Source organism: Pseudophryne corroboree, chromosome 9 (genome assembly GCF_028390025.1).
Source record: "Pseudophryne corroboree isolate aPseCor3 chromosome 9, aPseCor3.hap2, whole genome shotgun sequence".
NCBI classification, from domain to species: domain Eukaryota; kingdom Metazoa; phylum Chordata; class Amphibia; order Anura; family Myobatrachidae; genus Pseudophryne; species Pseudophryne corroboree.
In genome coordinates, this window is record NC_086452.1 from 3,988,120 (window position 1) to 4,015,120 (window position 27,001).

Below are 27,001 nucleotides of genomic sequence, written 5' to 3' on the forward strand. Positions count from 1 at the left end.
GCGCTTTCAGCGCTGCTGCCACAAGATGAAGGAGAGACTGCATCGTGCGGTTAGCTTCCGCAAGGTTAGTGTACTCCCCCAGTACTGCACGCTCCCAGACACACAGCAGGTGCTGGGAGCGTGGTCTTCCGCCGCTGGCCGCCCGCTCCATGCTCCCCGCTGGCCGCCGCTACAGACCCCGCGGGACGCCGCTACATACACCCTGCTGGACGCCCGTTCCATGTTCCCCGCTGGCCGCCGCTACAGCACCCCGCTGGCCGCCGCTACCTAGACGCCTGTGCCTAACTGTCCGCTCGGTGCTCTGGACACACGTTGCAAGGGGGGATGATTATCTCAGCGGGAACACTCTGATCACAGTGCACTCCCGCTGCCCGCTATTCAGCCCAGCCGCGGACAGACAGGCTGCCGCCGCTGGGCTTCTACATCCGTTCCCCGCTGCTCTCCTCTGCTAGCTATGGCGGTGGGAGAAGGGAACAGCACTACGGCTGCACAGGGAGATCGCGGGACACAAGGGGGGATGATATACCGCAACAAGCACGAGGTGCAATGTTATCAAGAATATGCATATTATGTTAGAACTAAAATATGCCTAGGGATTCACTATGGATATTGTAGTATAGGAAGTATGCTACATATGTATATAGGCGGTAATATGATCTGTTGAAACTAATATTACTGTAAATTGAAATGCTAATATTGTTTATTTCTCTGACGTCCTAAGTGGATGCTGGGGACTCCGTCAGGACCATGGGGATTAGCGGCTCCGCAGGAGACAGGGCACAAAACTAAAGCTTTAGGATCAGGTGGTGTGTACTGGCTCCTCCCCCTATGACCCTCCTCCAAGCCTCAGTTAGGTTTTTGTGCCCGTCCGAGCAGGGTGCAATCTAGGTGGCTCTCTTAAGGAGCTGCTTAGAAAAAGTTTTTTAGGTTTCTTATTTTCAGTGAGTCCTGCTGGCAACAGGCTCACTGCATCGAGGGACTTAGGGGAGAGAAGTTCAACTCACCTGCGTGCAGGATGGATTGGCTTCTTAGGCTACTGGACACCATTAGCTCCAGAGGGAGTCGGAACACAGGTCTCACCCTGGGGTTCGTCCCGGAGCCGCGCCGCCGACCCCCCTTGCAGATGCTGAAGATTGAAGGTCCAGAAACCGGCGGCAGAAGACTTTTCAGTCTTCATGAAGGTAGCGCACAGCACTGCAGCTGTGCGCCATTGTTGTCACACACTTCACACCAAGCGGTCACGGAGGGTGCAGGGCGTTGCTGGGGGCGCCCTGGGCAGCAATGTATAATACCTTATTCTGGCTAAAAATACATCACATATAGCCCCTGGAGGCTATATGGATGTATTTAACCCCTGCCAGGTCTCAGAAAAACGGGAGAAGAAGCCCGCCGAAAAGGGGGCGGGGCCTATTCTCCTCAGCACACAGCGCCATTTTCCCTCACAGAAATGCTGGTGGGAAGGCTCCCAGGCTCTCCCCTGCACTGCACTACAGAAACAGGGTTAAAACAGAGAGGGGGGGCACTTATTTGGCGATATGTATGTATATATATATATATATTAAAATGCTATAAGGGAAAAACACTTATATAAAGGTTGTCCCTGTATAATATAGCGTTTTTGGTGTGTGCTGGCAAACTCTCCCTCTGTCTCCCCAAAGGGCTAGTGGGGTCCTGTCCTCTATCAGAGCATTCCCTGTGTGTGTGCTGTGTGTCGGTACTTGTGTGTCGACATGTATGAGGACGATGTTGGTGAGGAGGCGGAGCAATTGCCGGTAATGGTGATGTCACTCTCTAGGGAGTCGACACCGGAATGGATGGCTTATTTAAGGAATTACGTGATAATGTCAACACGCTGCAAGGTCGGTTGACGACATGAGACGGCCGGCAAACCAATTAGTACCTGTCCAGGCGTCTAAAACACCGTCAGGGGCGTTAAAACGTCCTTTTTACCTCAGTCGGTCGACACAGACACGGACACTGACTCCAGTGTCGACGGTGAAGAAACAAACGTATTTTCCTTTAGGGCCACACGTTACTTGTTAAGGGCAATGAAGGAGATGTTACATATTTCTGATACTACAAGTACCACAAAAAAGGGTATTATGTGGAGTGTGAAAAAACTACATGTGGTTTTTCCTGAATCAGAAAAATTAAATGAAGTGTGTGATGATGCGTGGGTTTCCCCCGATAGAAAATTATTGGAGGTATACCCTTTCCCGCCAGAAGTTATGGCGCGTTGGGAAACACACCTTAGGGTGGATAAGGCGCTCACACGCTTATAAAAACAAGTGGCGTTACCGTCTCCAGATACGGACGCCCTCAAGGAGCCAACTGATAGGAGGTTGGAAAATATCCTAAAAGTATATACACACATACTGGTGTTATACTGCGACCAGCGATCGCCTCAGCCTGGATGGGCAGCGCTGGGGTGGCTTGGTCGGATTCCCTGACTGGAAATATTGATACCCTTGACAGGGACAGTATTTTGACTATAGAGCATTTAAAAGATGCATTTCTATATATGCGAAACTCTGGCATCAAGAGTAAGTGCGATGTCCATATCTGCCAGACGATGTTTATGGACACGACAGTGGTCAGGTGATGCAGATTCCAAACGGCACATGGAAGTATTGCCGTATAAAGGGGAGGAGTTATTTGGGGTCGGTCCATCGGACCTGGTGGCCACGGCAACAGCTAGAAAATCCACCTTTTTTACCCCAAGTCACATCTCAGCAGAAAAAGACATAGTCTTTTCAGCCTCAGTCCTTTCGTCCCCATAATATCTGCCCAGGGATAGAGGTAAGGGAAGAAGACTGCAGCAGGCAGCCCATTCCCAGGAACAGAAGCCTTCCACCGCTTCTGCCAAGTCCTCAGCATGACGCTGGGGCCGTAAAAACAGGTGCGGTGGGGGGTCGTCTCAAGAGTTTCAGCACGCAGTGGGCTCACTCGCAAGTGGACCCCTGGATCCTACAAGTAGTATCCCAGGGGTACAGATTGGAAATTCGAGACGTCTCCCCCTCGCAGGTTCCTGAAGTTTGCTTTACCAACGTCTACCTCCGACAGGGAGGCAGTATTGGAAACAACTCACAAGCTGTATTCCCAGCAGGTGATAATCAAAGTACCCCTCCTACAACAAGTAAAGGGGTATTATTCCACACTATATTGTGGTACTGAAGCCAGACTGCTTGGTGAGACCTATTCTAAATGGAGTCACTCAGAGCAGTGATAGCGAACCAGGAAGAAGGGGACTATATGGTGTCCCTGGACATCAAGGATGCTTACCTCCATGTCCAAATTTGCCCTTCTCACAAAGGGTACCTCAGGTTCGTGGTACAAAACTGTCACTATCAGTTTCAGACGCTGCCGTTTGGATTGTCCACGACACCCCGGGTCTTTACCAAGGTAATGGCCGAAATTATGATTCTTCTTCAAAGAAAAGGCGTCTTAATTATCCCTTTCTTGGACGATCTCCTGATAAGGGCAAGGTCCAGAGAACAGTTGGAGGTCGGAGTAGCACTATCTCAAGTAGTTCTACGACAGCACGGGTGGATTCTAAATATTCCAAAATCGCAGCTGTCTCCGACGACACGTCTGCTGTCCCTAGGGATGATTCTGGACACAGTCCAGAAAAAGGTGTTTCTCCCGGAGGAGAAAGCCAGGGAGTTATCCGAGCTAGTCAGGAACCTCCAAAAACCAGGAAAAGTGTCAGTGCATCATTGCACAAGGGTCCTGGGAAAATTGGTGGCTTCTTACGAAGCGATTCCATTCGGCAGATTTCACGCAAGAACTTTTCAGTGGAATCTGCTGGACAAATGGTCCGGATCGCATCTTCAGATGCATCAGCGGATAACCCTGTCTCCAAGGACAAGGGTGTTTCTTCTGCGGTGGCTGCAGAGTGCTCATCTACTAAAGGGCCACAGTTATGCATTCAGGACTGGGTCCTGGTGACCATGGATTCCAGCTTGAAAGGCTGGGGAGCAGTCACACAGGGAAAAAATTTCCAGGGAGTGTGATCAAGTCTGGGGACTTCTCTCCGCATAAATATACTGGAGCTAAGAGCAATTTACAATGCTCTAAGCTTAGCAAGACTTCTGCTTCAAGGTCAGCCGGTATTGATCCAGTGGGACAACATCACGGCAGTCGCCCACGTAAACAGACAGGGCGGCACAAGAAGCAGGAGGACAATGGCAGAAACTGCAAGGATTCTTCGCTGGGCGGAAAATCATGTGATAGCACTGTCAGCAGTTTTCATTCCGGGAGTGGACAACTGGGAAGCAGACTTCCTCAGCACGACCTCTACCCGGGAGAGTGGGGACTTCATCGAGAAGTTTTTTCCACATGATTGTGCACCGTTGGGAAAGACCAAAGGTGGACATGATGGCATCCCGCCTGAACAAAAAACTGGACAGGTATTGCGCCAGGTCAAGAGACCGTCAGGCAATAGCTGTGGACGTTCTGGTAACACCGTGGGTGTACCAGTCTGTGTATGTGTTCCCTCCTCTGCTTCTCATACCAAAGATACTGAGAATTATAAGACGTAGAGGAGTAAGGACTATACTCGTGGCTCCGGATGGGCCAAGAAGGACTTGGTACCCGGAACTTCAAGAGATGCTCACAGAGGACTCAGGGCCTCTGCCGATAAGACGGGACTTGTTTCAGCAAGTACCATGTCTGTTCCAAGACTTACCGCGGCTGCGTTTGACGGCATGGCGGTTGAACGCCGGATCCTAAGGGAAAAAGGTCATTCCTACCCTGGTCAAAGCCAGGAAGGAGGTGACCGCACAACATTATCACCACATGTGGCGAAAATATGTTGCGTGGTGTGAGGCCAGGAAGGCCCCACGAAGAAATTTCAACTCGGTCGATTCCTGCATTTCCTGCAAACAGGAGTGTCTATGGGCCTCAAATTGGGGTCCATTAAGGTTCAAATTTCGGCCCTGTCGATTTTCTTCCAGAAAGAATTGGCTTCAGTTCCTGAAGTCCAGAAATTTGACAAGGGAGTACTGCATATACAACCCCCTTTTGTGCCTCCAGTGGCACTGTGGGATCTCAACGTAGTCCTGGGATTCCTCAAATCACGTTGGTTTAAACCGCTCAAATCTGTGGATTTGAAATATCTCACATGGAAAGTGACCATGATGTTGGCCCTGGCCTCGGCCAGGCGAGTGTCAGAATTGGCGGCTTTGTCTCACAAAAGCCCATATCTGATTGTCCATTCGGACAGGGCAGAGCTGCGGACTCGTCCCCAGTTTCTTCCTAAGTTGGTGTCAGCGTTTCATCTGAACCAGCTTATTGTGGTACCTGCGGCTATTAGAGACTTGGAGGACTCCAAGTTGCTAGATGTTGTCAGGGCCCTGAAAATATAGATTTCCAGGACGGCTGGAGTCAGGAAAACTGACTTGCTGTTATCCTGTATGCACCCAACAAACTGGGTGCTCCTGCTTCTAAGCAGACGATTGCTCGTTGGATTTGTAGTACAATTCAGCTTGCACATTCTGTGGCAGGACTGCCACAGCCAAAATATATAAATGCCCATTCCACAAGGAAGGTGGGCTCATCTTGGGCGACTGCCCGAGGGGCCTCGGCTTTACAACTTTGCCGAGCTGCTACTTGGTCAGGAGCAAATACGTTTGTAAAATTCTACAAATTTGATACCCTGGCTGAGGAGGACCTGGAGTTCTCTCACTCGGTGCTGCAGAGTCATCCGCACTCTCCCGCCCGTTTGGGAGCTTTGGTATAATCCCCATGGTCCTGACGGAGTCCCCAGCATCCACTTAGGACGTCAGAGAAAATAAGATTTTACTTACCGATAAATCTATTTCTCGTAGTCCGTAGTGGATGCTGGGCGCCCATCCCAAGTGCGGATTGTCTGCAATACTTGTACATAGTTATTGTTACAAAAAAATCGGGTTGTTATTGTTGTGAGCCGTCTGTTCAGAGGCTCCTACGTTTGTCATACTGTTAACTGGGTTCAGATCACAGGTTGTACAGTGTGATTGGTGTGGCTGGTATGAGTCTTACCCGGGATTCAAAATCCTTCCTTATTGTGTACGCTCGTCCGGGCACAGTATCCTAACTGAGGCTTGGAGGAGGGTCATAGGGGGAGGAGCCAGTACACACCACCTGATCCTAAAGCTTTAGTTTTGTGCCCTGTCTCCTGCGGAGCCGCTAATCCCCATGGTCCTGACGGAGTCCCCAGCATCCACTACGGACTACGAGAAATAGATTTATCGGTAAGTAAATTCTTATTTTTTTCTTATGCTTAACATATGGTGAAAGCACATGGCACTACGCACATGGCTGGACACCATTTTAACTCAATTTCCTGGTTCTTTGTCCAGGAATTTTTTTCTGCTGTCCTACAACACTTCCCCACTAGAGGAGCAGGGGTGGTGTTAGGAATTCTCTGTCACAAGAAAGTGTGCAGCAATATTTTTCTAGTTTATGTGCACGTTACTTATCTAAGGGTCCACGTGCACAGTGGGAATACCAGTCCGCATCCGGATATATATCCTAATCCTTTTTGAGCGGCTACATCTAACTGTTTATAACGTAGTCACATGCTCATCTGGAGGGTTATGTATTATCTGTGAGAGCGCTGCGGAATATGTGTGCGCTATATAAATAACTGATAATATATAATAAGAAAACAGTACCCATCAAGGGCGCATGCTAACATCGGCTGTGTGGTACAAAAAGATTCAATGCCAGACGCAAGGTTCTGAGTTTTTAATGCCACTAAGGAACCTAGTTCAGAGGCAAGTGTTCCTATAGGATAGAACGCAGCGAGCGCCTGTGCGGGTGTGTGTGTCTGTTCATAGTGATTAAGCCATTCAATATACCAGAGGCTATGACAGCATTTCTTGGTGTCAAAACTGTCTTGGTCCCGCCTGCACCTACACTTAATAACTAGTCATTGTGGACATTCCACCTATGCTAAAGACAATGTTTATGCTGTAGTTGGGGTTTGGGTTACCGACATTATAGTCGCAGACGTAGTTAATAGCCAGTTCTGGCCTTAAATCAGTTTCGACGGCTTGTTACTTACATTGGTATATCGCCTGAGAATTTACGCATGTCTGCTATAGCTGTCAGCCATGTTAGTTCTCGTAGTCCATCATCACTCTTTGTGGTTGACAGACGCTTTGTGTGGCCTTACACGGAAATGTGTTCTTTACTCCTAAATTAGAACGTTTCAGTTCTTACGCTCCGGTGTGAGAGTCTATTTACAGCCATTGCCACACCAGTTCTTACAAGGAAAACTGCACCAGGGTTCAAATCTTTTAAACCTCAGTCTTTTCCAGTTGTCCTACAACACGACTACACGTGGTCGAGAAGGTGGTTTAACCGTCGTTCGGACACAACGGCTGCTGACAAGCCAATGGCATGGCAAGTTTTTAATTGTCTTGTTTCATCTTTTGGGCAAGCAATTCTTCGGATGTCTCATTTGACATTATTACTGAAATCCACAGATCTGCGGTTACATAATTAGTGTTCAATCACACATAGAGGTATATGCAATTCACGGCGAATTGCGGCAATTTTTCGCCGTTTTTTTTTTCCGACTCAATTCGCCAGGTGAATTCCGGCAGGTGCCTGCCGGAATTCACCATATTCAATGAAAAACGGATTCGCCAGAATCGCGGGCGAAAATCGGCCAATTTGGCGGATTTTGCCGCGATTTTAAAAACCGGGAAAAACCCGGAAAAAAAAAATGGCGTGGGGTCCCCCCTCCAAAGCATAACCAGCCTCGGGCTCATCGAGCTGGTCCTGGTTCTAAAAATCCGGGGAAAAATTGGCCAGGGATCCCCCGTATTTTTAAAACCAGCACAGGGCTCTGCGCCTGGTGCTGGTGCCAAAAATACGGGGGACAAAAAGAGTAGGGGTCCCCCGTATTTTTAACATCAGCATCGGGCTCCACTAGCTGGACAGATAATGCCACAGCCGGGGGTCACTTTTATGCCGTGCCCTGCGGCCGTGGCATCAAATATCCAACTAGTCACCCCTGGCCGGGGTACCCTGGGGGAGTGGGGACCCCTTCAATCAAGGGGTCCCCCCCCCCCCCCCCAGCCACCCAAGGGCCAGGGGTGAAGCCCGAGGCTGTCCCCCCCCCCCCCCCCCCCCCCATCCAATGGGCTGCGGATGGGGGGGCTGATAGCCTTTTGTGATAATAAAAAGATATTGTTTTTTCCAGTAGTACTACAAGTCCCAGCAAGCCTCCCCCGCAAGCTGGTACTTGGAGAACCACAAGTACCAGCATGCGGGAGAAAAACGGGCCCGCTGGTACCTGTAGTACTACTGGGAAAAAAATACCCAAATAAAAACAGGACACACACACCTTGATAGTAAAACTTTATTACACACTACCGACACACACATACTTACCTATGTTGACACGCCGACTGCCACGGTCTCCGACGATCCGAGGGTACCTGTGAAAAAATTATACTCACCTTCCAGCGTCCAGAGATAAATCCACGTCCAGAGAGATAAATCCAGGTACTTGTTAAAAAAAAAAAAAAAACGCAAATACCCGCTCCATACCGGACTGAAAGGGGTCCAATGCTTTCACATCAGACCCCTTTCTCCCGAATGTCGGGACATCACGTGACTCCTGTCACTGAAGTCCCTTCAGCCAATCAGGAAGCGCTACTTCCGTGGCGCTCACCTGATTGGCTGTGCGCTGTCTGTACTGTGACAGCGCATCGCAAAGCCGCTCCATTACTTTCAATGGTGGGAACTTTGCGGGTAGCGGTGGGGTCACCCGCCGGTCAGCCGCTGACCGGCGGGTGACCTCACCGCTAGCCGCTAAGTTCCCACCATTGAAAGTAATGGAGCGGCTTTGCGATGCGCTGTCACAGTACAGACAGCGCACAGCCAATCAGGTGAGCGCAACGAAGTTGCGCTTCCTGATTGGCTTAGAGACCTTTCTGTGACAGCTGTCACTGACAGGTCTCATTCGTGGAAAGGTGTCCCATGTGTCAGCATGGGACCCCTTTCAGTCCAGTGGTCGGGTATTTGCGTTTTCTTTTTTTGCCAAGTACGTGGATTTATCTCTGGACCATGGCTGAGGTGAGTATATTGAACTTTTCTTTTCAGGTATCCGTGGATTCTACATGGAGAAGAGGACCGATGTCGGCGTGTGAACATAGGTAAGTATGTGTGTGTCGACGTATGAAATAAAGTTTTACTGTCGACGGTGTGTGTGTCCTGTTTTTATTTGGGTATTTTTTCCCCAGTAGTACTACAGGTACCAGCGGGCCCGTTTTTCTCCCGCATGCTGGTACTTGTGGTTCTCCAAGTACCAGCTTGCGGGGGAGGCTTCCTGGGACTTGTAGTACTACTGGAAAAAACAATATCTTTTTATTATCACAAAAGGCTATCAGCCCCCCCATCCGCAGCCCATTGGATGGGGGGGGACAGCCTCGGGCTTCACCCCTGGCCCTTGGGTGGCTGGGGGGGGGGGGACCCCTTGATTGAAGGGATCCCCACTCCCCCAGGGTACCCCGGCCAGGGGTGACTAGTTGGATATTTGATGCCACGGCCGCAGGGCACGGCATAAAAGTGACCCCCGGCTGTGGCATTATCTGTCCAGCTAGTGGAGCCCGATGCTGGTGTTAAAAATACGGGGGACCCCTACTCTTTTTGTCCCCCGTATTTTTGGCACCAGCACCAGGTGCAGAGCCCGGTGCTGGTTTTAAAAATACGGGGGATCCCCTGTCAATTTTTTCCCCGCATTTTTAGAACCAGGACCAGCTCGAAGAGCCCGAGGCTGGTTATGCTTTGGAGGGGGGACCCCACGCCATTTTTTAAATGATTTTACCTTTCCAGCATAAAAAAAAAAAAAAATATTTTAAAAAATATATAAATAATATTTGTACCTCCCAAAAAAAAAAAAAGTACCTAAACCCTTCTAATATAAATAGATCTGCTATTCCCAAAAAAAAAAACACAAAAAAAAACATGTTTAAAATTTTTTTATTTGTTTTCACCCTCCAAAGTGTGGCGGATTGAAAATGACGAATTTGCTGTCTAAAAGCACTGCTGTCGAATTTCCAAACTTGAATTGAATATGCTTTGGTCGAATTGCAGCACTTGTATCATTGCAGAAAAGTCGAATTTGCAAAAATTCGAATTTCAAAAAGTCGAATTTTGAAAGTCCGTTTTTTGGTCGGAAAGCACTGAATTGCATAGGCGATTTTTTTTTTTTTGGTCGAAAATGACCCGAAATTCGACAATTTCGGGAATTCGACCGCAATTGCATATACCCCATAGAGTACCACTGTCTACCACCTTTGTTGTGGTTTGTCAAGGCTACATCCAAGACTAGCCGGCCTGTGTCAGAAGACAAAAAGGCAGTTCTGTAGACCGCAATTCAGTGTCTCCTAGATTCAAGGTATTACAATTTTGTTTGTAGTACCGCACCCGGCCGACTGTTATATACCAAAGGTGGCTCAATCAGTGGAATTCATGCGGTCAGTGATTGCAGGTTTACAACCATTGAAATCATATTCTCCCTAGAAGTCAAGAATGCGTTTTTGCGTGTTCAAAATTTTGCCACTACATCTGGCATACTTAGACGTTGGCAGTCCATCATTCAAACTCTCCTGTTTGGTTTCTCATCAGCGCCTCGGGTTGTCACAGGGGTGATGTCTGGGATAAGTTATTCTCAGATCACGGCTGGTGATAATGGTTCTGTGCTTAGATAACCTTCTCATCACAGCTCTAGTTCAACAAATACTCCTTCAAAATACATTACTAACGTACAATGACCTAGTTCAACACGGTGGAATTGTCAGATTCAAGATATCACTTCTGAATTCGTTTCAATCAATTAAATTCCTAGGAATGATTCTCGATACGGTAGATCAAAGAAATTACCTACCAAAACATAAAGTACAGACAATTAGTGCTCAAGCACGCACAGTCTCGGTACATTTGTGCATTCGCCTCTTAGGCACAAGGGTGACAGCTTTCGAAGCGATTCAGTTCGGAAGATTTCACTCACGTCCTTTTCAACTGGAGGTGCTCGCACAGTGGTCGGGCTCGCATCTGCAGATTCACCACAGGGTGAGGTTGTCGCCACGGGCCAGAGTATCTCTAATCTGGTGGCTCAAAGTACACAATCTAACCGCAGGAAAACGATTCAGCGCCGGTCATTGGATAGTTCTAATGACTGACTCTAGACTCAGAGGTTGGGGAGCTGTAGTTCAAAATTATCAGCTCCAGAGTCTTTGGGCGGATCACGAAAGATTGTTGTCTATAAATGTCCTGGAACTCCGGGCAATTTACAATGCGCTTCGACAAGCAGTGCACATGCTTCGGTCTCAGTCTGTCCAGCTGCAGTCAGACAACGCGACAACGGTCACATACAACAAACAAGGAGGAACGAGAAGCCGCATGGCAATGCGGAAAGTAGCTCGAATCCTCATTTGGCCCGAGCATCACCAAGTGATATTGTCGGCAGTGTTCATTACGGCAGTGGGCAACTGGGAGGCAGATTATCTCAGCCGTCGGGATTTTCATCCAGGAGAATGGGCATTAAATCCAAAGGTGTTTCACATGTTATTCCAGAGGTGGGGTTACCCTCAAGTGGACCTGATGGCATCTCGCCACAATCACCAAACGCCCAGTATGTGTCCAGAACGCAAGATCCAACGGCAGTGGCGGCGGATGCTCACAATTGCGTGGCTGTACAGCCTCGTGTATCTATTTCCACCGTTTCCACTCCCCCCCTTGGTTGCTAAAACGGATCACAAGAAGGTCCGCCACAGTCATACTAGTAGCGCCTCATTGGTCTCTGAGAGCTTGGTTCTCGGATCTCCGCAGACTACTCGCAGGTCCAGCGTACCTCCGTCTTGCTACCGGTAGAGGCAATGGTAAGGAAACAGACTTTCCTCCCGCAGCCTCAGCAATCCATGCGTCCAATTCAGGACCAAACAACTTAACCATACCAGGGCCAGCAGCTACTACGTGCAGGTATGTGAGCAGGGCGGCCAGCTTCCGCTGCCGCCCGAGGTGTTTGTCCGCTCCCCGAGTTAGCGCGGCGGCGTTTAACGGGGCGGCTATTGAGACTGCACTCTTAGGAAAATTTATACCAACCATGTTACGAGCTAGGAAGCCGGTTAGGGCAGCTCATTATTACAGAATATGGCGTGCCTATATAGGTTGGTGGGAAGCTCGGAAGTTTCCGACATCTTTCAAGTTATTCCGTCTTTTGTTGTTTCTACAGACGGGGTTAGATGGAGGACTGCGTTTATCTACACTAAAGGGGCAGGTATCTGCTTTGTCAATTTAATTTTTCAAAAACGTTTGGCTCTATTGCCGTCTGTACACCGTTTTCTGCAAGGTGTCCTCAGAGTACAGCCTCCATTCATTCCACCTACAGCGCCATGGGACTTGAAGCTGGTTTTAGATTTCTTACAGTTTTCATATTTTGAACCCTTACAACAAGTGAATATTAAGTTTTTCACTTGGGAAAACTATTTTTCTTCTAGCCCTAGCTTCAGCAAGTCGTGTTTCAACTTTGGGTGCCTTGTCATGCAAGCCACCGTATTTAATGTTTCATGATGACAGAGCGGATCTTCGGACCAATCCCGCTTTCTTGCCACAAATAGTGTCATCTTTTCACATCAATTAACCAATAGTAGTTCAATCAACCAATAGTAGGTCCTGTGTTAACAGGAAATAATGAAACTTTGGTTGTGGTACGCGCATTACGCGTTTATGTATCCCGAACGTCTACATTTCGTAAGACGGATACGTTGATGTGGCCAAGATGGGTTGGCCAGCTTCTAAGCAGATCTTATTCATATAGATTAAACTGACCATACGTCAAGCTTAACTTCATGCTAGGTTACAGCTGTTTCCATTAGTAACAGCTCATTCCACACGTTCTGTGGGAACTTCATGGGCAGCTGGTCGTGGGGCTTCTACGACGCAGTTTTGCCGTGCGCCTACATGGCCAGCAGTGCACACGTTGGTGCGCTTTTACAAGTTTGATACGTTGCGGCATCAGCATCTAGCTTTGGCCGCCTACTGTTACAGGTGCCAAACAGCTCTCCCGCCCACGGGGGAAGCTTTGGTACGTCCCAAGAGTACTCCAGTGACCCCTAGTGGATGAAAAAGAAAATAGGATTTTGGTACTTACCAGGTAAATCCTTTTCTTTGAATCCATAGGGGGCACTGGACGCCCACCCAGAGCAGTTTTACCTGGTTTGTGGTAAGTTCAGGGGATCTTATGGTAACACATTCTCACCGACTGGTTTAAACTTTCAAGTTCTATCGGTTATAGTGTCAACTGTTTAGTTGTCAGTAACGTTATGTGTCAACTTTATTGTCAGTTATTTTATATGTAAGTAATTCTCCTTTGTTCACTTCTCTGTCGCTCCTATTCGGCTCAGTAAAAAACACTGAAGGTCCTGGGAGTATGGAGGAGGGAGGTGGAGGGTTGCTCATTTAAATATTTAAATGTGCCTTCCTTTGCTACGCACCGTCCATATCCCAAGAGTACTCCAGTGCCCCCTATGGATTCAAAGAAAAGGATTTACCTGGTAAGTACCAAAATCCTATTATTAAAAATAGTTGAAAACCCCCCATGTTTCCCAGTTATGCGGATCAGCGCCGCTGTCACACTGGTAGTTCTATAGATCAGCGCCGCTGTCACACTGATAGTTCTATAGATCAGCACCGCTGTCACGCTGGTAGTTCTATAGATCAGCGCTGCTGTCACACTGGTAGTTCTATAGATCAGCGCCGCTGTCACACTGGTAGTTCTATAGATCAGCGCTGCTGTCACACTGGTAGTTCTATAGATCAGTGCCGCTGTCACACTGGTAGTTCTATAGATCAGCGCTGCTGTCACACTGGTAGTTCTATAGATCAGCGCCGCTGTCACACTGGTAGTTCTATAGATCAGCACCGCTGTCACACTGGTAGTTCTATAGATCAGCGCCGCTGTCACACTGGTAGTTCTATAGATCAGCGCCGCTGTCACACTGGTAGTTCTATAGATCAGCGCCGCTGTCACACTGGTAGTTCTATAGATCAGCGCCGCTGTCACACTGGTAGTTCTATAGATCAGCACCGCTGTCACGCTGGTAGTTCTATAGATCAGCGCTGCTGTCACACTGGTAGTTCTATAGATCAGCACTGCTGTCACACTGGTAGTTCTATAGATCAGCACCGCTGTCACACTGGTAGTTCTATAGATCAGCGCCGCTGTCACACTGGTAGTTCTATAGATCAGCGCTGCTGTCACACTGGTAGTTCTATAGATCAGCGCCGCTGTCACACTGGTAGTTCTATAGATCAGCACCGCTGTCACACTGGTAGTTCTATAGATCAGCACTGCTGTCACACTGGTAGTTCTATAGATCAGCGCTGCTGTCACACTGGTAGTTCTATAGATCAGCGCCGCTGTCACACTGGTAGTTCTATAGATCAGCGCTGCTGTCACACTGGTAGCTCTATAGATCAGCGCTGCTGTCACACTGGTAGTTCTATAGATCAGCGCCGCTGTCACACTGGTAGTTCTATAGATCAGCGCTGCTGTCACACTGGTAGTTCTATAGATCAGCGCTGCTGTCACACTGGTAGTTCTATAGATCAGCGCCGCTGTCACACTGGTAGTTCTATAGATCAGCGCTGCTGTCACACTGGTAGTTCTATAGATCAGCGCTGCTGTCACACTGGTAGTTCTATAGATCAGTGCCGCTGTCACACTGGTAGTTCTATAGATCAGCGCCGCTGTCACACTGGTAGTTCTATAGATCAGCACCGCTGTCACACTGGTAGTTCTATAGATCAGCACCGCTGTCACACTGGTAGTTCTATAGATCAGCACCGCTGTCACACTGGTAGTTCTATAGATCAGCGCCGCTGTCACACTGGTAGTTCTATAGATCAGCGCTGCTGTCACACTGGTAGTTCTATAGATCAGCGCTGCTGTCACACTGGTAGTTCTATAGATCAGCGCCGCTGTCACACTGGTAGTTCTGTAGATCAGCGCCGCTGTCACACTGGTAGTTCTATAGATCAGCGCCGCTGTCACACTGGTAGTTCTATAGATCAGCGCCGCTGTCACACTGGTAGTTCTGTAGATCAGCGCCGCTGTCACACTGGTAGTTCTGTAGATCAGTGCCGCTGTCACACTGGTAGTTCTGTAGATCAGCGCCGCTGTCACACTGGTAGTTCTGTAGATCAGCGCTGCTGTCACACTGGTAGTTCTATAGATCAGCGCCGCTGTCACACTGGTAGTTCTATAGATCAGCGCTGCTGTCACACTGGTAGTTCTATAGATCAGCGCTGCTGTCACACTGGTAGTTCTATAGATCAGCGCTGCTGTCACACTGGTAGTTCTATAGATCAGCACCGCTGTCACACTGGTAGTTCTATAGATCAGCACCGCTGTCACACTGGTAGTTCTATAGATCAGCGCTGCTGTCACACTGGTAGTTCTATAGATCAGCGCCGCTGTCACACTGGTAGTTCTGTAGATCAGCGCTGCTGTCACACTGGTAGTTCTATAGATCAGCGCCGCTGTCACACTGGTAGTTCTATAGATCAGCGCTGCTGTCACACTGGTAGTTCTATAGATCAGCGCTGCTGTCACACTGGTAGTTCTATAGATCAGCGCTGCTGTCACACTGGTAGTTCTATAGATCAGCGCTGCTGTCACACTGGTAGTTCTATAGATCAGCGCCGCTGTCACACTGGTAGTTCTATAGATCAGCGCCGCTGTCACACTTGTATTTGCACTGCTGGTGAACGCTCGCTCGGCTGCAGTGTAGAACCTTGCTATGCGGACATTGATCCGTAGATGCCACGTACAGATAAGATATGGCCACATGTGATTAGGAGGTAACTGTTACCTGTGTTTGTCTCTCCAGTTCCACACGGATTCAGTTGACGCCAACCAGCGCTGAAGACGGATTTAAAGCCCAATATGTGTTCCAAGAAATTGAGAAGAAGCTGGAGGAGGTCACTAGATTTATTCATCCTCTTTATGGTCTACATTTGTACAAATGACGCAGACGCTTGTCCAGGGGGGCGCAGTTATTATATCCCCGTAGGGATCCCGGTGTTCAGCCTCCTGACAGGCGTTGTAATATCGGCAGTCAGAATCCCGCCCGCAGCCTGGTGGTCCCACACCACTACCCGAGTGGGAATATAACCCGTGGTGAGCACAGCTAGCTCGTGAGGGGACTCGCAGACGGGATGCCACTGTCAGTTTAGTGACAGCCGGTATCCTGTCACCCGTATGTATTCCTGTCCAGGATAGGTGACATTGTGAGGGGTGACGGCCTGTAGATCACGGCAACAGGTGAACGTCACAATTTCTAGAATAATTACATCTGCTTCCCACCAAATACACACATGAGGCCTGGAAAATATCACGTCTCTCTTGATATAAAGAAATGCTATTAAAAAAAATACTATAGAGAGATATATAGATATGGGGGGGGAAAGGGGACTTTGAGCAAAGATCACTTTCCTAATCAGCAAACCGTTGTGTGATAAGAGACAGCCGCAGAGCGCTCTGTGCCCTGGAGTGACCAGAGTTGTGCTGTAGTGTCCTGTCGGCATTGTGCTGTGGTGCCCTGGAGTGTCCTGTCGGCATTGTGCTGTGGTGGGAGTGGTGTCCTGGAGTGACCTGTCGGCATTGTGCTGTGGTGCTCTGGAGTGTCCTGTCTGCATTGTGCTGTGGTGGGAGTGGTGTCCTGGAGTGACCTGTCGGCATTGTGCTGTGGTGCTCTGGAGTGTCCTGTCGGCATTGTGGTGGGAGTGGTGTCCTGGAGTGTTGTGTCGGCATTGTGCTGTGGTGTCCTGGAGTGTCGTGTCGGCATTGGTCTGTGGTGGGAGTGGTGTCCTGGAGTGTCGTGTCGACATTGGGGACGATTCAATTCGGCAACTTATGAATAGCGCCGGGAATTAGCTCCCGGCGCTATTCAATTCAGCTCCAGTTAAGTCGGCGATGGCCCGTTCTCACCGACTAAACAGGTTGAATTGTCGGGAGAACGGGCATTCTCCGACTTAACTCCCCGGCGCGAGGCTGATTCCCGACAGAATCAGCCTTGCGCCGGCCGCGAGGCAGCACTTTTGTCGGGTTTCTTCTCTCATTCCCCGGGGATGAGAAGAATTCCCGACAATTGCGGGTAACTAGCAGCTGAATTGAATAGCGTCGGGAGCTAATTCCCGGCGCTATTCATAAGTTGCCGAATTGAATCGACCCCATTGTGCTGTGGCGGGAGCGGTGCCCTGTCGGCATTGTGCTGTGGTGGGAGCGGTGACCTGTCGGCATTGTGCTGTGGTGGGAATAGGTAGCGGGTGCACAAAGTGACACAAGCAGCCAGTAACCGCAGCCTGTTATACACCTTTCACACCGCACAAATAACCTGGTATATTGCTGGGTCGACACTGGTCGCTGTGCTGTGTGAAAGGGCCCATGGCGAATTCCTGGGTGGTCTGACGCTGTAATTCAGCCCGGGAATAAAGCCGAGTTATTCTTGGGTTGAATACCGGGTCAGGGGCAGTGTGAGCGGGGTGCCGGGTCGATGCGACACAGGATCCGTTCAGTACATAGGAAGAGGCGGCGCGGAGATGATCTAATCTCCCAGCACCGCCCCCGAGGCCTGCTCTGCCTTGGAGAGAGACGGTGGAGATGGTGTGCAGAGCAGTCGGCCAAAATAACCCGGGTTATTTCCAGGTTGTTCCAGATCGAGGCGCAGTGTGACAGCGCCAGTGCAGCTTTCACATCACAAACCCAGGTCCTGACTCCGGTCCAAGCAGCCTCAGACCCTTTCACATTGCAGTATTCCCGGGTCCCCCATGTTACTGTCATGTGACACATACACAGCCAATCAGCACCTTTTCCTGAGGCTTTCACACTGTACAACGACCCGTGTTTAACCCTTCTTTAACCTGGGTTGAAGTGCAGGGTTGCTCGACCAGGGTTATTCACTTCTGTAACATGGGCACGAGTGGTAGATTTACTAAAACTTCTAAAACAGACCAGTTGTGCTGTTGTCCATAGCAACCAATCCGATTCTAGATATCCGTTCTCTATTTGTCGTTTCTGTTTTAGAAGCTTTAGTAAATCTACCCCCAAGGCTTGATACATCTCCCCATATGACAGAATGATCACACAATCTCCATCCATTAATTCTCCAGCTCCTCTCATGTACTAATAGTCTCTTCATCTGTCCATGTAGGTGACCAGACATCATCTGCGGTGTGTGTGACCCCATGTGCCCATAGCCGGGTGACCAGACGTTATCTGAGGTGTGTGCCCCCATAGCCGGGTGACCAGACGATATCTGCGGGGTGTCACCCCATGTGCCCCCATAGCCGGGTGACCAGATGTCATCTGCGGTGTGTGACCCCATGTGCCCATAGCCGGGTGACCAGACGTCACCTGCGGTGTGTGACCCCATGTGCCCATAGCCGGGTGACCAGACGTCATCTGCTGTGTGTGTGACCCCATGTGCCCATAGCCGGGTGACCAGACGTCATCTGCTGTGTGTGTGACCCCATGTGCCCATAGCCGGGTGACCAGACATCACCTGCGGTGTGTGACCCCATGTGCCCATAGCCGGGTGACCAGACATCACCTGCGGTGTGTGACCCCATGTGCCCATAGCCGGGTGACCAGACGTCATCTGCTGTGTGTGTGACCCCATGTGCCCATAGCCGGGTGACCAGATATTATCTGCGGTGTGTGTGACCCCATGTGCCCATAGCCGGGTGACCAGACGTTATCTGCGGGGTGCCCCCATAGCCGGGTGACCAGATGTCATCTGCGGTGTGTGACCCCATGTGCCCATAGCCGGGTGACCAGACGTCACCTGCGGTGTGTGACCCCATGTGCCCATAGCCGGGTGACCAGACGTCATCTGCTGTGTGTGTGACCCCATGTGCCCATAGCCGGGTGACCAGACGTCACCTGCGCTGTGTGTGACCCAATCTGCCCATAGCCGGGTGACCAGACGTCACCTGCGGTGTGTGTGACCCCATGTGCCCATAGCCGGGTGACCAGATGTCATCTGCGGTGTGTGACCCCATGTGCCCATAGCCGGGTGACCAGACGTCATCTGCGGTTGTGAGCCCATGTGCCCATAGCCGGGTGACCAGATGTCATCTGCGGTGTGTGTGACCCCATGTGCCCATAGCCGGGTGACCAGACGTCATCTGCGGTTGTGAGCCCATGTGCCCATAGCCGGGTGACCAGATGTCATCTGCGGTGTGTGTGACCCCATGTGCCCATAGCCGGGTGACCAGATGTCATCTGCGGTGTGTGACCCCATGTGCCCGTAGCCGGGTGACCAGACGTTATCTGCTGTGTGTCACTCTGGACTAGCGCGTGTTACACGCTTCATTAGACAGTTATCCGCCGATGTGCTTGTCCCGTAGCCGGGCGGTCAGCGCGTGTTACACGCTTCATTAGACAGTTATCCGCCGATGTGCTTGTCCCGTAGCCGGGCGGTCAGCGCGTGTTACACGCTTCATTAGACAGTTATCCGCCGATGTGCTTGTCCCGTAGCCGGGCGGTCAGCACGTTACACGCTTCATTAGACAGTTATCCGCTGATGCGCTTGTCCCGTAGCCGGGCGGTCAGCACATGTTACACGCTTCATTAGACAGTTATCCGCTGATGCCGCTTGTCCCGTAGCCGGGCGGTCAGCACATGTTACACGCTTCATTAGACAGTTATCCGCTGATGCCGCTTGTCCCGTAGCCGGGCGGTCAGCACATGTTACACACTTCATTAGACAGTTATCCGCTGATGCCGCTTGTCCCGTAGCCGGGCGGTCAGCACATGTTACACGCTTCATTAGACAGTTATCCGCTGATGCCGCTTGTCCCGTAGCCGGGCGGTCAGCACATGTTACACACTTCATTAGACAGTTATCCGCCGATGTGCTTGTCCCGTAGCCGGGCGGTCAGCGCGTGTTACACGCTTCATTAGACAGTTATCCGCTGATGCCGCTTGTCCCGTAGCCGGGCGGTCAGCGCGTGTTACACGCTTCATTAGACAGTTATCCGCTGATGCCGCTTGTCCCGTAGCCGGGCGGTCAGCACATGTTACACGCTTCATTAGACAGTTATCCGCTGATGCCGCTTGTCCCGTAGCCGGGCGGTCAGCACATGTTACACGCTTCATTAGACTGTTATCCGCTGATGCCGCTTGTCCCGTAGCCGGGCGGTCAGTGCATTTGCTGGGAAGAGTGTGCCTGTTACATGGATATTCCAGTGATGTCATCTGTGCACCTGTGACAGCGTTTTGTCTTATCAGACCCAGAGAGGCGTCGGTGCAGTGATAGCCCATGGTGTTACTTGTGTGATTAAGGCTTGTGTCGGCGACATCTGTGTGTAAAATATAATGTAAGAATACATCTCTCCCACATGATGGCAGGAAGAGGGGAATAAATACAGTATGGTGTCATGTAACAAACGCACACTGCCCCGTGAACCGTATGAGGGGTATATTTTATTTGGTTTAAACAAAGTACATAAAAGTAACTAAATAAAAGTATGAAGTGTATGTAACCAGAATAATACCCCAGACGTCCCTATAAAAGCTATATGCAGCTTTATATCACTGGATGGAAAGCCTTCAGAACGCCTTATTTGTGGTACAGGTTGAGTATCCCATATCCAAATATTCCGAAATACGGACTTTTTTGAGTGAGATAGTGAAATCTTTGTTTTCTGTGGCTCAATGTACTCAAACTTTGTTTAATACACAGTTATTAAAAATATTGGCTAAAATGACCTTCAGGCTATGTGTATAAGGTGTATATGAAACATAAAAGCATTCTGTGCTTAGATTTAGGTCCCATCACCATGATATCTCATTATGGTATGCAATTATTCCAAAATACGGAAAAATCCCATATCCAAAATACCTCTGGTCCCAAGCGTTTTGGATAAGGGATACTCAACCTGTACCTGGAAGGAGTATGACGACGCCAGAGCTTGTGCTAGTTACCAGTAAGACCACGCCGTCTGCTGGAGTATTAATCTGGCTTTTCAAAAACACAAATGACTTAGAACAGTTGTGGTGTGACTGATTTAGTGTTTTGCTCCTGTTCTTGTTGCAGGATGGAGAGCAGTTTGTTAAAAAGATTGGCGGAATCTTTGCCTTTAAGGTGAAGGATGGACCTGGAGGGAAAGAGGCCACGTGGGTGGTAGATGTGAAGAATGGTAAAGGGTCCGTACTGTACAACTCAGGTGAGTCCCCGTCACACGCTGCTGAAACTACACTTAGTCATCAGAGACTGGTGCTGACTTACACACATGCTGGAACTGCAGAGACTGGTGCTGACTTACATGCTGGAACTGCAGACACTGGCGCTGACTTACACACATGCTGGAACTGCAGACACTGGTGCTGACTTACACACATGCTGGAACTGCAGACACTGGCGCTGACTTACACTCGCATGCTGGAACTGCAGACACTGGCGCTGACTTACACTCGCATGCTGGAACTGCAGACACTGGCGCTGACTTACACTCGCATGCTGGAACTGCAGACACTGGCGCTGACTTACACTCGCATGCTGGAACTGCAGACACTGGCGCTGACTTACACTCGCATGCTGGAACTGCAGACACTGGCGCTGACTTACACTCGCATGCTGGAACTGCAGACACTGGCGCTGACTTACACTCGCATGCTGGAACTGCAGACACTGGCGCTGACTTACACTCGCATGCTGGAACTGCAGACACTGGCGCTGACTTACACTCGCATGCTGGAACTGCAGACACTGGCGCTGACTTACACACGCATGCTGGAACTGCAGACACTGGCGCTGACTTACACTCGCATGCTGGAACTGCAGACACTGGCGCTGACTTACACTCGCATGCTGGAACTGCAGACACTGGCGCTGACTTACACTCGCATGCTGGAACTGCAGACACTGGCGCTGACTTACACTCGCATGCTGGAACTGCAGACACTGGCGCTGACTTACACTCGCATGCTGGAACTGCAGACACTGGCGCTGACTTACAATCGCATGCTGGAACTGCAGACACTGGCGCTGACTTACAATCGCATGCTGGAACTGCAGACACTGGCGCTGACTTACACTCGCATGCTGGAACTGCAGACACTGGCGCTGACTTACACTCGCATGCTGGAACTGCAGACACTGGCGCTGACTTACACTCGCATGCTGGAACTGCATTGCTTCCTGTGGTCATTTGCCTTGCAGATAAAAAAGCTGACTGCACAATCGCAATGTCTGACGCTGACCTCCTGGCGCTGATGACTGGGAAGATCAATCCTCAGACGGTAAGTGTGACGTGTGATACTTCACTGATTTCTTCACAACAACCTTTCCCGTCCCTGGCCAATAGCTGTAACACAGTGGTCCCGTGTTCATGTACTAGGCAAGACCATGTAACTACAAACATTGCTATGGTACACAGATCGTGCGCTGTACAATGTGACACACACACAATCCTCTCAGTGCTGGTGCCCTGTGTGCGCTGGGCGCTGCGCGGTCTCCCCCACGCTGTAGTAGGTATCTGGCACATAGACCGTGCGTTGTACAATGTGATTTGGTCCTCTGTGTGCTGGGCGCTGCGCGGTCTCCCCCATGCTGTAGTAGGTATCTGGCACATAGACCGTGCGTTGTACAATGTGACTCAGTCCTGTGTGTGCTGGGCGCTGCGCGGTCTCCCCCACGCTGTAGTAAGTATCTGGCACATAGACCGTGCGTTGTACAATGTGACTCAGTGCTGGTGCCCTGTGTGTGCTGGGCGCTGCGCGGTCTCCCCCATGCTGTAGTAAGTATCTGGCACATAGACCGTGCGTTGTACAATGTGACTCAGTCCTGTGTGTGCTGGGCGCTGCGCGGTCTCCCCCATGCTGTAGTAAGTATCTGACACACAGACTGTGCGTTGTACAATGTGACTCAGTCCTGTGTGTGTGCTGGGCGCTGCGCGGTCTCCCCCATGCTGTAGTAAGTATCTGACACACAGACTGTGCGTTGTACAATGTGACTCAGTCCTGTGTGTGTGCTGGGCGCTGCGCGGTCTCCCCCACGCTGTAGTAGGTGTCTGGCACATAGACCGTGCGTTGTACAATGTGACTCAGTGCTGGTGCCCTGTGTGTGCTGGGCGCTGCGCGGTCTCCCCCACGCTGTAGTAAGTATCTGGCACATAGACCGTGCGTTGTACAATGTGACTCAGTCCTGTGTGTGTGCTGGGCGCTGCGCGGTCTCCCCCATGCTGTAGTAAGTATCTGGCACATAGACTGTGCGTTGTACAATGTGACTCAGTCCTGTGTGTGTGCTGGGCGCTGCGCGGTCTCCCCCATGCTGTAGTAAGTATCTGGCACATAGACCGTGCGTTGTACAATGTGACTCAGTGCTGGTGCCCTGTGTGTGCTGGGCGCTGCGCGCTCTCCCCCATGCTGTAGTAAGTATCTGGCACATAGACCGTGCGTTGTACAATGTGACTCAGTGCTGGTGCACTGTGTGTGCTGGGCGCTGCGCGGTCTCCCCCATGCTGTAGTAAGTATCTGGCACATAGACCGTGCGTTGTACAATGTGACTCTGTGTGCTGGGCGCTGCGCGGTCTCCCCCATGCTGTAGTAGGTATCTGGCACATAGACCGTGCGTTGTACAATGTGACTCAGTCCTGTGTGTGCTGGGCGCTGCGCGGTCTCCCCCACGCTGTAGTAAGTATCTGGCACATAGACCGTGCGTTGTACAATGTGACTCAGTGCTGGTGCCCTGTGTGTGCTGGGCGCTGCGCGGTCTCCCCCATGCTGTAGTAAGTATCTGGCACATAGACCGTGCGTTGTACAATGTGACTCTGTGTGCTGGGCGCTGCGCGGTCTCCCCCATGCTGTAGTAGGTATCTGGCACATAGACCGTGCGTTGTACAATGTGACTCAGTCCTGTGTGTGCTGGGCGCTGCGCGGTCTCCCCCACGCTGTAGTAAGTATCTGGCACATAGACCGTGCGTTGTACAATGTGACTCAGTGCTGGTGCCCTGTGTGTGCTGGGCGCTGCGCGGTCTCCCCCATGCTGTAGTAAGTATCTGGCACATAGACCGTGCGTTGTACAATGTGACTCAGTCCTGTGTGTGTGCTGGGCGCTGCGCGGTCTCCCCCACGCTGTAGTAAGTATCTGGCACATAGACTGTGCGTTGTACAATGTGACTCAGTCCTGTGTGTGCTGGGCGCTGCGCGGTCTCCCCCACGCTGTAGTAAGTATCTGGCACATAGACCGTGCGTTGTACAATGTGACTCAGTGCTGGTGCCCTGTGTGTGCTGGGCGCTGCGCGGTCTCCCCCATGCTGTAGTAAGTATCTGGCACATAGACCGTGCGTTGTAAAATGTGACTCAGTCCTGTGTGTGCTGGGCGCTGCGCGGTCTCCCCCATGCTGTAGTAAGTATCTGGCACATAGACTGTGCGTTGTACAATGTGACTCAGTCCTGTGTGTGTGCTGGGTGCTGCGCGGTCTCCCCCACGCTGTAGTAGGTGTCTGGCACATAGACCGTGCGTTGTACAATGTGACTCAGTGCTGGTGCCCTGTGTGTGCTGGGCGCTGCGCGGTCTCCCCCACGCTGTAGTAAGTATCTGGCACATAGACCGTGCGTTGTACAATGTGACTCAGTGCTGGTGCCCTGTGTGTGCTGGGCGCTGCGCGGTCTCCCCCATGCTGTAGTAAGTATCTGGCACATAGACCGTGCGTTGTACAATGTGACTCAGTCCTGTGTGTGCTGGGCGCTGCGCGGTCTCCCCCATGCTGTAGTAAGTATCTGGCACATAGACTGTGCGTTGTACAATGTGACTCAGTCCTGTGTGTGTGCTGGGCGCTGCGCGGTCTCCCCCACGCTGTAGTAGGTGTCTGGCACATAGACCGTGCGTTGTACAATGTGACTCAGTGCTGGTGCCCTGTGTGTGCTGGGCGCTGCGCGGTCTCCCCCACGCTGTAATAGGTATCTGGCACATAGACCGTGCGTTGCACAATGTGACTCAGTGCTGGTGCCCTGTGTGTGCTGGGCGCTGCGCGGTCTCCCCCACGCTGTAATAGGTATCTGGCACATAGACCGTGCGTTGCACAATGTGACTCAGTGCTGGTGCCCTGTGTGTGCTGGGCGCTGTGCGGTCTCCCCCACGCTGCAGTAGGTATCTGGCACATAGACCGTGCGTTGTACAATGTGACTCAGTCCTGTGTGTGCTGGGCGCTGCGCGGTCTCCCCCACGCTGTAGTAGGTATCTGGCACATAGACCGTGCGTTGTACAATGTGACTCAGTCCTGTGTGTGCTGGGCGCTGCGCGGTCTCCCCCACGCTGCAGTAAGTATCTGGCACATAGACCGTGCGTTGTACAATGTGACTCAGTCCTGTGTGTGCACGGTCTCCCCCACGCTGTAGTAAGTTTCTGGCACACAGACCGTGCGTTGTACAATGTGACTCAGTGATGGTGCCGTGTGTGTGCTGGGCACTGCGCGGTCTCCCCCACGCTGCAGTAGGTACCTGGCACACAGGATGCAGTGTTTGGCAGGACTCTCCCATATAGTGTATGGCACGATACACAACGGATGATTGCACGCTCCTTAGTGGAGTATTACTAATCCTGTTCATGCCTTTCAGGCTTTCTTCCAGGGCAAGCTGAAGATCACTGGGAATATGGGAATGGCCATGAAGCTGCAGAGCCTACAGCTGCAGCCTGTGAAAGCCAAGCTCTGAAGCGGCACGTGAACTGCGCAGCAGGGATCAACCAATGATGTCATCAGCGACAATTGCTGCTATCCCCAACCAAGACCAAGCAATTAACTCCTCTTCATTTGCAGGCAGGCATTGTAGGGCGGAGCCCAGCTGTGCATGTGTGTAGTATTACATGTGTGTGCGGCACTCCCCTACGTGTATGACTGCACTTCAGGTCTCTCTACACAGGAAGGGTGCAATCAGGGAACCTGCTTTGATCGCTAATAGTTTGATTTGATCTTCCTGTTTTCCACTGTTGGTCTTCTCAACGATTTCTGAACTAAACCCAGATCACCTTAAATTGAGCTAATCAGGGATAATTAGCAGCCGAGCCTCCTCCATGTATCCTGCGGCTGCCGGGGCTTGGGCTGCTTTTTCCTCTAACATGTTAATAGCCAAAATAATGTTTAATAAAAAAAAATATGTAAAATGGTCTGTGATTTGCGTGGGGGGGGTTCTGTAACGTTCCGTGGATCTGGTTTTGGTAAAAAAAAAAAAAAAAAGTTATGTGATGGTGCTTTCCCTGTGTAGAGTTACACATCCTGAGGTGTGCACTACAACAGAGGATGCATACGACAATGCAAGCAGCTTTTATGTTAACGGTTAAGTTAGACGTTATAACCACGCAACAGGTTCCATGGAATAAACCTGAATTGTGACTCAGTGCGGGAATTGCATTAGACTCCTCAGCATGAGATGTATCCATATTCAGGGCTGTCACTAGGGTGGTGCTACACAGAGCGCAGACTCCTCAGCATGAGAGATGGCGCTATACTCAGGGCTGTCACTAGGGTGTTGCTGCTGCACAGACTCCTCAGCATGAGAGATGTAGCCATACTCAGGGCTGTCACTAGGGTGGTGCCGCTGCACAGACTCGGCATGAGAGATGAGCCGTACTCAGGGCTGGCACTAGGGTGGTGCCGCTACACAGAGCGCAGACTCCTCAGCATGAGAGAGAGCGCTATACTCAGGGCTGTCACTAGGGTGGTGCCGCTGCACAGAGCGCAGACTGCCCAGCATGAGAGATGAGCCGTACTCGGGGCTGGCACTAGGGTGCTGCCGCTGCGCCGAGCGCAGACTCCTCAGCATGAGAGATGAGCCGTACTCAGGGCTGGCATTAGGGTGGTGCTGCTACACAGAGCGCAGACTCCTCAGCATGAGAGATGAGCCGTACTCAGGGCTGGCATTAGGGTGGTGCCGCTACACAGAGCGCAGACTCCTCAGCATGAGAGATGAGCCGTACTCAGGGCTGGCATTAGGGTG

At 50.8% G+C, this 27,001-nt stretch overlaps 1 protein-coding gene across 2 annotated transcripts in view; it reads left to right on the forward strand.

Annotated features, from left to right (window-relative positions):
• SCP2 (sterol carrier protein 2) overlaps positions 1 to 26,168 on the forward strand; it is a 135,212-nt gene extending 109,044 nt beyond the window's left edge. For both annotated transcript variants that reach the window (XM_063938895.1, XM_063938896.1), the window contains 4 exons: positions 15,891 to 15,981; positions 21,102 to 21,231; positions 22,227 to 22,306; positions 25,625 to 26,168. In XM_063938895.1, coding sequence (XP_063794965.1) covers positions 15,891 to 15,981; positions 21,102 to 21,231; positions 22,227 to 22,306; positions 25,625 to 25,720 — 397 coding nt within the window. In that variant the 3' untranslated portion in view covers positions 25,721 to 26,168. The remainder of the gene's footprint in view (positions 1 to 15,890; positions 15,982 to 21,101; positions 21,232 to 22,226; positions 22,307 to 25,624) is intronic.
• The last annotated feature ends 833 nt before the right edge of the window (positions 26,169 to 27,001 follow it).